The sequence below is a fragment of the Dendrobates tinctorius genome, unplaced genomic scaffold, assembly GCF_039654945.1.
Source record: "Dendrobates tinctorius isolate UK_male_01 unplaced genomic scaffold, ASM3965494v1 ptg000083l, whole genome shotgun sequence".
In the NCBI taxonomy this organism is placed as follows: domain Eukaryota; kingdom Metazoa; phylum Chordata; class Amphibia; order Anura; family Dendrobatidae; genus Dendrobates; species Dendrobates tinctorius.
In genome coordinates, this window is record NW_027361751.1 from 9,182,484 (window position 1) to 9,194,929 (window position 12,446).

General features: G+C 41.8%; 1 protein-coding gene across 1 annotated transcript in view; it reads right to left on the reverse strand.

Annotated features, from left to right (window-relative positions):
- Positions 1-12,446, reverse strand: part of LOC141097057 (uncharacterized) — a 154,953-nt gene that overhangs the window by 14,758 nt on the left and 127,749 nt on the right. Inside the window, exon 8 of the mRNA XM_073584014.1 lies at positions 4,096-4,611. Coding sequence (XP_073440115.1) covers positions 4,096-4,611 — 516 coding nt within the window. The remainder of the gene's footprint in view (positions 1-4,095; positions 4,612-12,446) is intronic.

Sequence of the window (12,446 nt, forward strand, 5' to 3'; positions counted from 1 at the left end):
GCTCACCGCGTGGGCGCCGCTGATCGCTGTGACGTACTATCCCGTCCCTGGGAATTAAGTCCCAGGGCACATGGACGGGATAGTACGTCACATGACAGAAAGGGGTTAATAATGTTTTTGTGTGGTATGACTATCTGCATTAAAGGGATAATCTTTCAAAGTTTGAAAATTGCTATTTTTTTTTACAGTTTTGTCAAATTTCTGGTAATTTTTAAAAATAAACTCAAAACATATCGACCTAAATGTACCCTTATCATAAAGTATAATGTTTCAGGAAAAAACAGTCTCAAAATCACTGGGATATGTTGAAGTGCTCCAGAGTTATTACTACATAAAGTGACGCTGGTCAGATTTAAAAAATTTAGCCCTGTCACTAAGGGGTTAAACCTGTGATACTTCTATCGCTTGTGCTTCAGCCCTTTTATGTGTAGCAAACATGCTCATCTTCTATGAACTTCAACTATGGGGCGGCACTCATAGCAGATCAGCAATGACAATCACGGGGTATGTTCTGCAGTCCTCCTGTTGTCATGCCAACACATCGGCGCCTTGCGATCATGCAACGGGCGCCACTGGGCAGAGCTAGTGATGTACTTCCGACGCGATCATGTTAAATGCCACTGTCAGAGACTGACAGTGATATTTCACGTTAAGGCCAGGTTCACATAGCGTTAATGCAGTCTGTTTAACGGATTGCGTTACAAAGCGGCATTAACGTGATGTAACGCATCCGGTAATGCTGCCATTACCGAGCCCATCGCTAACGCATGTCATAAGCGGCATGCGTTAGCGATGTGCCGTCATTCTGTGACGGACCCTCGGACGCGATCTGCAGCGATCGAGGGTCCGTCACTGCTAGCGCAGATTGAGCATCTGCACTAACGTGATCAGAATATAAGATTAGCGTTAGCGCAGTCCCTTTAACGCATGCGTTGAACGGACTGCATTAACGCTATGTGAACCTGGCCTAACAGCCGCAGGTGGATCGCGTTAGGGGCACATGACAGCGAATCAAATCAGCTGACGTGTTCCGGAAAATATGCGGGCTCAGCGCTGGATTGGAGGGAGAAAGCAGTCATCCAGGCCTATGTGTGCACACTTCAACTAATCAGAGTCCTCTCGTGTTTATACTGGTGCTGATGCTGAACCTTCTAAAGGCTTCTAAAAAAGAGTACTGGTTGTTCACCTTGCTAGACCCAAGCTACAAGGAGAACCTTGCATCTCCCCTTCAAGAGGTGGAGAGGTCTTCTAAAATGACATCTTGAAAAATTTCCCATCAGACAATGCAAGCGGCAGGCGGCAAGCTTCCTTGCCCAACCAAGGACAAGAGGTGAGAGAGACACACACCAGGTACAGCAGAGGCAGGGGTACACTGTCAAAGGTCAATTTGATGACACCCTACCCTCCCCAGCATCCATGACCTGATGACCAGGTATTTTTGACAAGGAGGGAAAGTTTTTAAAGATGGTCTAGCAATACCTGGCCGACAAAACCAGCGTACTGAGCAAATTCCTATGCGACCTTCAACTATTGGGTCTCAAAGCTGAACACCAGGCATGTACTGTCATTCTATGCCTTGGAGGTGCTGTGCTGCCTTGACATTAGCATCTTGTCTAAGCATGTTTTTAGTGTCGCCAGGAGATCATAACAGAAAATTTCACCTGTCAACAGAAAATGCTGACAGGCTCACTTTGATACAAATTTAACATAGCCTGGATTAGCCCTGACTTTTCCACACCACCAAATGACAGCAGCACATAAAGGGTTTTTTATCTTCAATATTTGAATGAGGCCCACTCGTTGTTGCTTTCAAGGGTGTTTGGATGCCTGGATGATCCTACTTATAATTTTTTCCTGGCTTTGCACTGTATGCAAAGCCTTTATGAGTTTTGAAGTGCCACAACTACACTTTCTTATTTTTATGAGGCACTCCAGTTGGTGCCTTGAAGGGTGTATGAATGACTTTTTATTAGTGTAGGAGTAACACAACTACAATTTGTTCACAATATTTGAATGAGGTACTACAGTTGGTGCCTTAAAGGGTATATGGATGACCCTGCTTCTAATTTTTTGCAGCTTTTGCACTTAGTACATAGCTTTTATGAGTCTAGGAGAACCACTACATGACAATTTGAACAGAATGTGTATGAGGCCCTCCTTTATCTCTAATACCAGGTGTATTGAAGGCCCTCTTCCATCAAATTTTTGGCAGTTGTTGCTTCCTTCATAAATTACACTGAAATTTCCAATTTTTTTAATAAAGATTTACATTTTGGTTTATTAAAATTAATATTTTTTTAGATCCTTTTTAAATTTTTCCATATATAAAAGTCATTATACAGAAAAGAATGTTTCTTAACATTTTTATTCCTGCAAACTGCAATTTATCGTCGATTTTGAATGTTTTATTGTACGTCCTTAAAGTGAAGTAATAGTGTGATACCATTGTTCTCAGCAGCGATCTAGGAGACAGGATGCTTCCAGGGGTCCTCCAAATGCTGTTCTCCTTCCACGTCAGCACTTTTTCCATCCATTTTAACATTTCACTGCCCCCCCCAGACCTCCTTGTGGGGTCTGCTATAAAAATGCTCCAGATTTCCCATTGACTTCCATCATATAAGTTACTTGAAACGAGAATCCAAGCATTTTAGTGCTCGCTGAACCCAAGAAAAGAATAAAAAAATAAACATATTTGGTAATGTCACATGCATTAAACTCTGAAACTCTGATCTATTAAAATGTGGAATTAATTAACCTAATCGGTAAATGATGTAAAGGGTAAAAAAATTTAAAGAACCAGAATTGCAGAGTTGTTTTAGTCACCTCACCTTCCTAAAAAAATGTACTAATGAGAAATAAAAATACAGTATGTACACAAAATTGATATAGTCAATAAAAACATCAGCTTAGAGCGCTTTCAAGAAAAATAAAAATGCTACAATAAGAAAATGCTGACACAAAGCTACAGGAAAGATGTATATCTTTGTACCGTGTTAGCCAGTAGATAGAAAAATATTCAGGATTGAGAGTCCTCAGTAGTTGATACCTTTTAATGGCTAACTGAAAAGATGGTAATACATTGCAAGCTTTCGAGACTACTCAGGTCTCTTTATCAGGCTAGACTAATACAAAATCTGAAGTCACATATTTATGCACAATACAGCCTAGAAAAAATGCAATAGATAAGACAAGTGTTCACGTCACTTGTCTTATCTATTGCATTTTTTCTAGGCTGTATTGTGCATAAATATGTGACTTCAGATTTTGTATTAGTCTAGCCTGATAAAGAGACCTGAGTAGTCTCGAAAGCTTGCAATGTATTACCATCTTTTCAGTTAGCCATTAAAAGGTATCAACTACTGAGGACTCTCAATCCTGAATATTTTTCGACACAAAGCTAAACATTTTTTACCAAAATTCAAAAATATTTTTTTCACTATAAATTATGTTTTCTTATCACTTAAAAAGAAAAACAAATAAAAAAAAAAATAAAAAAATGCAAGTTTGCTATCGTTTCATCGGACTGACCTGGACAATCAAGTTTCCAAGTAATTTTTACTGCACAATGAAAGCCGTAAAAACAAAATCCAAAAAACAATAGCAAAAATTGCATTTTTCTTTCACTGTTTCATCCTACTTGGATTTTTTTTCTTTACGTTTTTCAGTACACTGTATGGCAAAATAAATGGTGTCGCTCAAAAGTACAACTCGTCCAGCATAAATACAAGCCTTCATATCGCCATAATAATTAAAAGTTATGGACCTTGTAGGTAGGAGTAAAAGATGAGCAGGAAAAAACTACCTGGTCCTTAAAGGCTTAATATTAATATAAATTGTATTTAATTGGTCACATCATATTTTAGCAATATTAGAAAGCTCCAATAAATGAAGAAAACTGCAGCACTCTGTTTCATCCGAAGTATTTAATTCACCAGACATTCAACAACAGCGGTCTTTGACAAGCTGGAATGATGAGATTTTCTTTAATTATTGGATCTTAAGTACCGTTATGTTTCTAGACAGGGATACTTTACTGCCTGGCACCCATATTGAAGATATGTGACCAGATAGCTATAATATACAGTATAATAGTACCTTATCAGTCTTTTGTATAGAAAGACCATAATCTTCTCTCTTATGTTTAACACTTTCATCTGGGCCAGGAAGCTGCTGTTTATTGCTGCAGTCAGTATTTCCTTCTCTGTCTGGGTGTTCTCCCTCCATGCTGCACCCCTCTCCTGCAGACTGTAAAGACTGTGAAGGCAGCATTGAATTAATTTCTGCCAACAACGTAGAGTTCAGCTCACCATTGTCATCTTCAGGCATTTCAAGAAATGACAGGTCGTTTATTAATTCTGTAAAACTGACCATTTCACCTGACATCTTTAGTAGGTCCTCAATATTAATCTCATCAATAAAGCTTCTGGACTTTTCACGTACAATGTGTGCACCTCCATCTTCACTTGTGTCATTCACATTGTGTTTTTTTTCTTGGATATTTAATGTATCAATATTATTTGAAGATACTATTTCTTTTATAGGATAGGAGACGTCCATTAGTACTATGGCAGACTGCAAACTAGTATCCTGAGATTCATCGACATTATTGTCCTGCATTTAATACAAAATAAAATCAGATATCAACAACCAACAGAAAAAAAACAGCAAAAAAATTATAAAAAAAACCACAACCCTGTACAAAAATTTAAAGTAGAGACTAGTGGGTTAGACCGCTGTAGTTCATTTTCACCTTCCTGGCTAGGCATGGTAATAACTCAGTAACGCTTACCCATATCTCATTGTGACAATGTTTTTTCATGACTTGAAATGAGCGAACCTGAACTTAAAAGTCAGTTAGTGTCCAGTGCTTCGGAGTTCTGGGGGAAGTCAGGGGAAACCGAGAATTTTCCAGCCCAAAAGTTCGGATCACTATTGTTTTCAATGGGGTTATGGTTCACGTTCGGATATAGTTGTGGTACCTGAAATTCAACGGGTCCACTCATCCGTATTCATGACACATTGGTCTTCAAGATCGTAGTAAATTTAGGTCAATAGGATTTGCATTTACTTCTGGCAATATTAAAAATGACAAAATATAGAAAAAATAGAAAATTTCGAGCTATAACGTTTTATGCCTCTACCCCTTAACGACATATGACAGATCATAACATGGCTCCCTGACTTTGATGTGGGCTTAGGAACGGCAGAACGCACTAAATAAAAATAAATAATAAAGTACGTTCGCCGCTCGGGGTCCACCGTGCAGTAGGTGTTACACTGCTGCTAGATAATGACAGACGAGCAATATGGCGGTATATGCGCACGGGTTAGACTTCAGCCGAAGTGCGCAAAGCGGGCACTGTTCACACACAGAGGCACCGCAACATAAACATACGAAAACGCTGAGCCTGTTAGTGTCACAGACCACAGGAAATGCACACACGGTATCTGGTCACAGGAGCAGGACCCAAGGCAGAGGAGCTGTGTCCATCTAGACCTACCGTGTGTGCGGCGTCGCTACTGCGGACGCCAAGGAGGGCTGCAACTGCAGCGCAGCGAAGGGCACGGCCGCTAGTCGACAAAGCTAGGAAGCAGGCGCAATGTCGGACGCTAGAGTAGAGGTGCGGTGTGCACAGTGACCTAAGGCTTGCCATTGACTGGCGCTGACTGCTGCACTAATTCCCTATCCACATGCGTAATATCAGAGGGAAGGGGTTTCAAATAAGTCAGTCACCAGAGTTATACATCTGTCATGATTCACACATTTAGCTTGAAAAGTCTATAGTAGCACATGGCCGAACGGTCATGCGCGCTTTTTATAGCCGTGCGGGACCTTCCAGATCTCCGAGATGGACCAATGAGATCTGGAGCAGGACCTGGGCACATGACTCCCGATCTCCAATGGGAGGTCGCCTCGTGAGCATGACCAGTAGGAGCACAGAGGAACTTAGTCTCTGGTGCGGTCTGCTGCAAAGTAATCTTCTCTGCAGTAGATAGACAGCAGGAAACCGCAGAATGTGAGGCTCTGGATTCCTGCAGAGCAGACGCAGAAACCAGACGCCTAACAGGAACTGAGCCTTCATCTTTGTCACCAGAGGATGACTGTGATATTCAGCCATCATCTCTTCAAAGAGCTGTACATGGGGTGGTACTCTACCCGTGGCTCCTAACATCCTAAATGCTGCTGTCAATTAATGACAGCGACATTTAGGATATGTTCCCGCACTTAATACGCATGTGACTAGGAGGATAATGAGGTTATACCGCAACTAATGAAAATGTATGGGTAATTTACGCAGCGGAGTCTGAGTGTCTCCACTACAGAAATAGACATGCTGCGGTCTGGAAAGACGCTCCACATGTGCGCCTCCACAGGGAAGAAGCAGACACCGATGCACGCATAGTTGGCATGGGATTTCTTGCTGTAACAACTGGACCCTGCAGGTTGAAAGCTGGAGATGTACGCAGTGTCCAATCCGCAGCATTTACTGACTGTGTGCACATACCCCCAATATTTCTGCAAACAGGAAAACACTTTTTTTTTCCTTCCTAGAAACCACCATTCAATTAGCTTTATTTCATGTGACAAAAAAATGCATACAATGAAATGGAAAAAATGCACAAAAAACGCATGGAAAAAACACATCAAAAATGCAAGTGACCTGCCAGTAACCTCAGATGCAGATTTGGTACAGATTTCACCTGCGTCAAATCTTGAACAAATACTGAGCCATTCCTGACCGTGTGCACATACCCTAAAGCCCCCCGTTACACACTGCGATATCGCTAGCAATATCGCTGTAAAGTCACCAATTTTGTGACGTAGCAGCGATATTGCTAGCGATATCGCTACATGTGATACTTACCTCCAACCGGCTCCCCCGCTGGTTATCGTTGGTCTCGCGAGAATGTCCTGGATCATTTCTCGTCGTCAGCTTCCTGCGGCGCTTCCTGCTGTGACAACGAGCAACGCGTCTGACAGGTAAGTAGCGACCCCCGACCCCTGCGATGTCGCTGGTGAGATCTGCCTGTGTGGCAGCTCACTAGCGACCACTTAGCGATGCACCAGCGATCCATATCGTTGTCGGGATGGCTGGTGCATCGCTATGTGTAATGGTAGCTTTAGAATGCGCCTCTTGGGATGCACTCTGTTCTAATCATTCATAGGCGCACCCGCCACACAATCACAGGGTGCAAATGGGGGTGAAGTGATAGCCAAGCGTCCCTCAAGATCCCCATCCCTATCAAGACCATGCTCCTATGAAGGCCAGCCTATAGCTAGCGTTCTTCGGAGGCCAAGATTTTTGCAACAAGCAGCAGAATTGTTGTATATTGCATGGGCGAATCGAACGTTTACGGTAAGTCTACTAACAAAGTAAAAAAAAAAGATGAAAAAATATAAAAAATAAAAAAATATAAATATAATAATTGTCCACAAATTAAAAAAATAGATATCCGGCACCGTTGTGTGGAAAAATACCCTGGATGTCTGCACATATATTTTTCACATTAATAAAAAACACCTTAATCCCACTTGGAACGGGTGCTCAATCCCATATTGAAAAAACAGAACATTTTGTTGTGGACAAAGATAAAAAGCAGGATGACACTCACCGTTCATGTGAATCAGATCACTTTATTTCACATACACAGGGCATCGGCATAGGCACGGGAGCAATGTGCTGGAAGACGGACAACAGCCGATCTGTCACAGTGATCTGTGATGTGACAGATCAGCGATCTGTCACAGGACAGTGATGTCCCCCCTGGGACAATGTAATAAAGTAAAAAAAAAAATAAAAAAAAGAGTAAAAATAATTTTAAAAAAATCGCTAAATAAATTAAAAAAAAAAATATTCCCTAATAAATTCATTTTTGGAACTAAAAAAAAACAAAAACAATAAAAATACACATATTTGGTATCGCCGCGTCCATAACAACCTGCCCTATAAAACTGTCCCATTAGTTAACCCCTTTAGCAAACCCCTTAAAAAATAAAAATAAAAAACGAAGCAAAAAATAATGTTTTATTATCATACCGCCGAACAAGTGCAATAACGCGCGATCAAAAAGACGTGCATGGTACCACTGAAAACGTCATCTTGTCCCGCAAAAAAACGAGCCGTCACACAGCATCATCAGAGAAAAGATAAAAAAAGTTATAGCTCACAGAATAAAGCGATGCAAAAATAATTATTTTTTATATAAAATTGTTTTTATTGCATAAAAGCGTCAAAACATAAAAAATGACATAAATGAGGTATCGCTGTAACCGTACTGACCCAAAGAATAAAACCGCTTTATCAATTTTACCGCAAGCGGAACGGTGTAAACGCAACACCCAAAAGAAATTCATGAAACGCTGGTTTTTGTTCATTCTGCGTCCCAAAAATCGGAATAAAAAGCGATCAAAAAACGTCACATGCCCGAACATGATACCAATAAAAGCGTCAACTCGTCCCGCAAAAAATAACACCTCACATGACTCAGTGGGTCAAAATATGGAAAAATTAAAGCTCTCAATATGTGGTGATGCAAAAACTATTTTTACAATAAAAAGTGTCTTTTAGCGTGTGACAGCTGCCAAACATGAAAACCACCATAAATAGTAAATCAAACCCCCCGTTATCACCCTCTTAGTTAGGGAAAAATAATAAAATTTAAAAAATGTATTTATTTCCATTTTCCCATTAGGGTTAGGGCTAGGGTTAGGGCTAGGGGTGTGTTGGGGTTAGGGCTGGAGTTAGAATTGGGGGTTTCCACTGTTTCGGCACATCAGGTGCTCTCCAAACGCAAAATGGCGTCTGATCTCAAATCCAGCCAATTCTGCATTGAATAAGTCAAATAGTGCTTCTTCCCTTCCAAGCTCTGCCATGCACCCAAACAGTGGTTTACCCACACATATGGGGTATCAGCCTACTCAGGACAAATTGCAAAACAACTTTTGGGGTCCTATTTTTCCTGTTGCCCTTAGTAAAATAAAAAATTGGGGGTAAAAATATCATTTTTGTGGAAAAAAATATATGATTTTTTTATTTTCACGCCTGGGGTCACTTGTGGGGAGTTTCAATAGTTTAGACACATCAGAGACTCTCCAAATGCACATGACACCCGCAGACCATTCCAACAAAGTCTGCATTCCAAAACATCACTACTTCCCTTCCGAGCCCCGACGTGTGCCCATACAGTAGTTTTCTCCCACATATGGGGTATCAGCATACTCAGGACAAATTGGACAACAACTTTTGGGGTCCATTTTCTCCTGGTACCCTTGGGAAAATAAAAAAATTGGGGACTAAATGATCATGTTTGTGGAAAAAATACGATTTTTTTATTTTGACGCCCAGGCATTATAAACTTCTGTGAAGCCCTTGGGGGTTCAAAGTGCTCACCACACATCTAGATAAGTTCCTTGGGGGGTCTAGTTTCCAAAATGGTGTCATTTGTGGGGGGTTTCCACTGTTTTGGTACATCAGGGGCTTTCTAAACGCGACATGGTGTCCGATCTCAATTCCAGCAAAAAAAGTCAAATGGCGCTGCTTCCCTTCCGAGCTCTGCCATGCGCCCAAATAGTTGTTTACACCTACATATGGGGTATCAGCGTACTCAAGACAAATTGCACAATAGCGTTTAGGGTCCATTTTCTCCTGGTACCCTTGGGAAAATAAAAATTGGGTGTGAAAAGATCATTTTTGTGGAAAAATATGATTTTTTAATTGTACCGCTGTACGTTATAAACTTCTGTGAAGCCCTTGTTGGTTCAAAGTTCTCACCACATATCTAGATAAGTTCCTTGGGGGGTCTAGTTTCCAAAATGGGGTCACTTGTGGGGGTTTCCACTGTTTAGGTACATCAGGGGATCTCCAAACGTGACATGGCGTCCGATCTGAATTCCAGCCAATTTTGCATTGAAAAAGTCAAACGGTGCTCCTTCCCTTCTGAGCTCTGTCATGCACCGAAACAGTGGTTCCCCCCACATATCAGGTATCAGCGTACTCAGGACAAATTGCACAATAACTTTTCCAGTCCAATTTCTCCTTTTACCCTTGGTAAAATAAAAAAAATTGAACCTGAAGTATTTTTTTGGGGAAAAAAAGTTAAATGTTCATTTTTTTTAAATATTCAAAATATTCCTGTGAAGCACCTGAAGGGTTAATAAACTTCTTGAATGTGGTTTTGAGCACCTTAAAGGGTGCAGTTTTAAGAATGGTGTCACTTTTGGGTATTTTCTATCATATAGACCCCTCAAAGTGGCTTCAAATGTGATGTGGTCCGTAAAAATAAAATGGTGTTGCAAAAATGAGAAATCGCTGGTCAACTTTTAACCCTTATAACTTCCTGACAAAAAAAAATTTTGGTTCCAAAATTGTGCTGATGTAAAGTAAACATGTGGGAAATGTTACTTATTACGTTTTTTGTGTGCCATATCTCTGTGATTTAAGGGCATAAAAATTCAAAGTTGGAAAATTGCAAAATTTTCAAAATTTTCGCCAAATTTCCGTTTTTTTCACAAATAAACGCAAGTTATATTAATGAAATTTTACCACGATCATGAAGTACAATATGTCACAAGAAAACAGTGTCAGAATCACCGAGATCCATGGAAGCGTTTCAGAGTTATTACCTCATAAAAGGACAGTGGTCAGAATTGTAAAAATTGGCCCGGTCATGAACGTGCAAACCACCCTTGGGGGTTAAAAAAAAATGAGCGTTTAACTTTTTTATACAAAAAATTTACTTCAGATACAATTTTTTTTATTTTACCAAAGGTAACAGGAAAAATTGGACCCCAAAAGTTGTTGTGCTATTTGTTATGAGTACGCTGATACCCCATATATGCAGGTAAACCACTGTTTGGGCGCATGACAGAGCTCGGAAGGGAAGGAGCGCCGTTTGACTTTGCTGAAGAGGTCAGCCAGGGCCGTAGTCGTGGCTGAGCTCATCGAGCCTTGCGTGTCCTGGCCTCCCAATACATGCAAATCATCAAATCAGCTTACTTGTCTCTTTGTCCCCTGCGCCATCAGGGTCTTTTCTAAATTCTTTAAGGTTACCTCTGGCCGCTTCTGAATAAACAGAGACACAGTCCAGGTGCAAATGAAAACGTAAAACTTTACTCTCATGTCTTCGCAGCACATCCAGATTCGTTACAACATTATCGACAGCTTGTACGTTACTTCGTCTTTCCCTGCACTCCTCTCCTTGTCACACTGCATGTGCCTGGGTCGGACCATTTCCAAGGGTTCCTCAGCATCCTCCGTGGCCAGCCTCATTACATATTGGTGTTCCCTCAGCCGTTTCACCCCGGATCTGAGGGCATCAGCCCAAGCAATGACCTGCCACGTGACGAGTGACCTAACCCTGTTGTGCTGCGGTGACTTTTGCAGTAGCTCAAGTCCCTGTAGCTGCTGCCGCTGCTGTAACTGTAGCTATGCTGTCTCTCCTATCACACCCACAGATGGCCGCTGGATGGCTGGGCTTCTCCCTTCAATGTTGCGGGGTGCTGAATAGCTCAGGCATTAAGCCCACTCGAGCACTTCGGGCTACCTAGCCACATCTCGCTCTATCCAGGAAAAGTTTCTCTCCTACTCCCAGCTAACCCCTCCTATGTTAACTATTTACACTGATGAACTCTTGCTCTATATTAAGCACACTTATAATGACCCCAATCTAGAGGCCGAATAGGAACATTAGTTTCCCTAATCATATACATATATACATAGCATTTTACAATGACGAACCAGGACGTGCTTGGGGTACAGGACGGTATCTGTGAGCCCCTTACATTTCAATTCAAAATTGGCTGGAATTGAGACCGAACGCCATGTCGCGTTTGGAGAGCCCCTGATATGCCTAAACGGTAGAAACCCCCCACAAGTGACACCGTTTTGGAAACTAGACACCCCCAAGGAACTTATCTAGATGTGTGGTGAGCACTTTGACCCCCCAAGTGCTTCACACAAGTTTATAACGTAGAGCTGTGAAAATAAAAATCATATTTTTTCCACAAAAATTATCTGATCAGTGACTGAGCTGCTGGGAACAGCGTCAGTGACCGGGGGTGACATCATAGAGGTTACTGCCAGTCACTGGGCTCTTCCCAGCCGGGCTGAGCTGCAGTGAGATCCCCGCTAGCACCGTGAACGCTCACGGTGTTAGCGGGGATCTCACCGCAGCTCAGCACGGCTGGGAACGGAGCCCAGTGACCAGAGGTAACCTCTATGATGTCACCCCCGGTTACTGAGCGCTCACGGTGCTAGCTGGGATCTCACCGCAGCTCAGCTTGGCTGGGAACAGAGCCCAGTGACTAGAGGTAACCTCTATGATGTCACCCCCAGCTGCTGATGCTGCTTTTCCAGTTCATTCACCAGTGGTTCTCAGCCTGGACGGTCACAACTTGGCACTGTCCAGGTTGAAAACAAATTATCCCCCAGACATGGATTATAGCG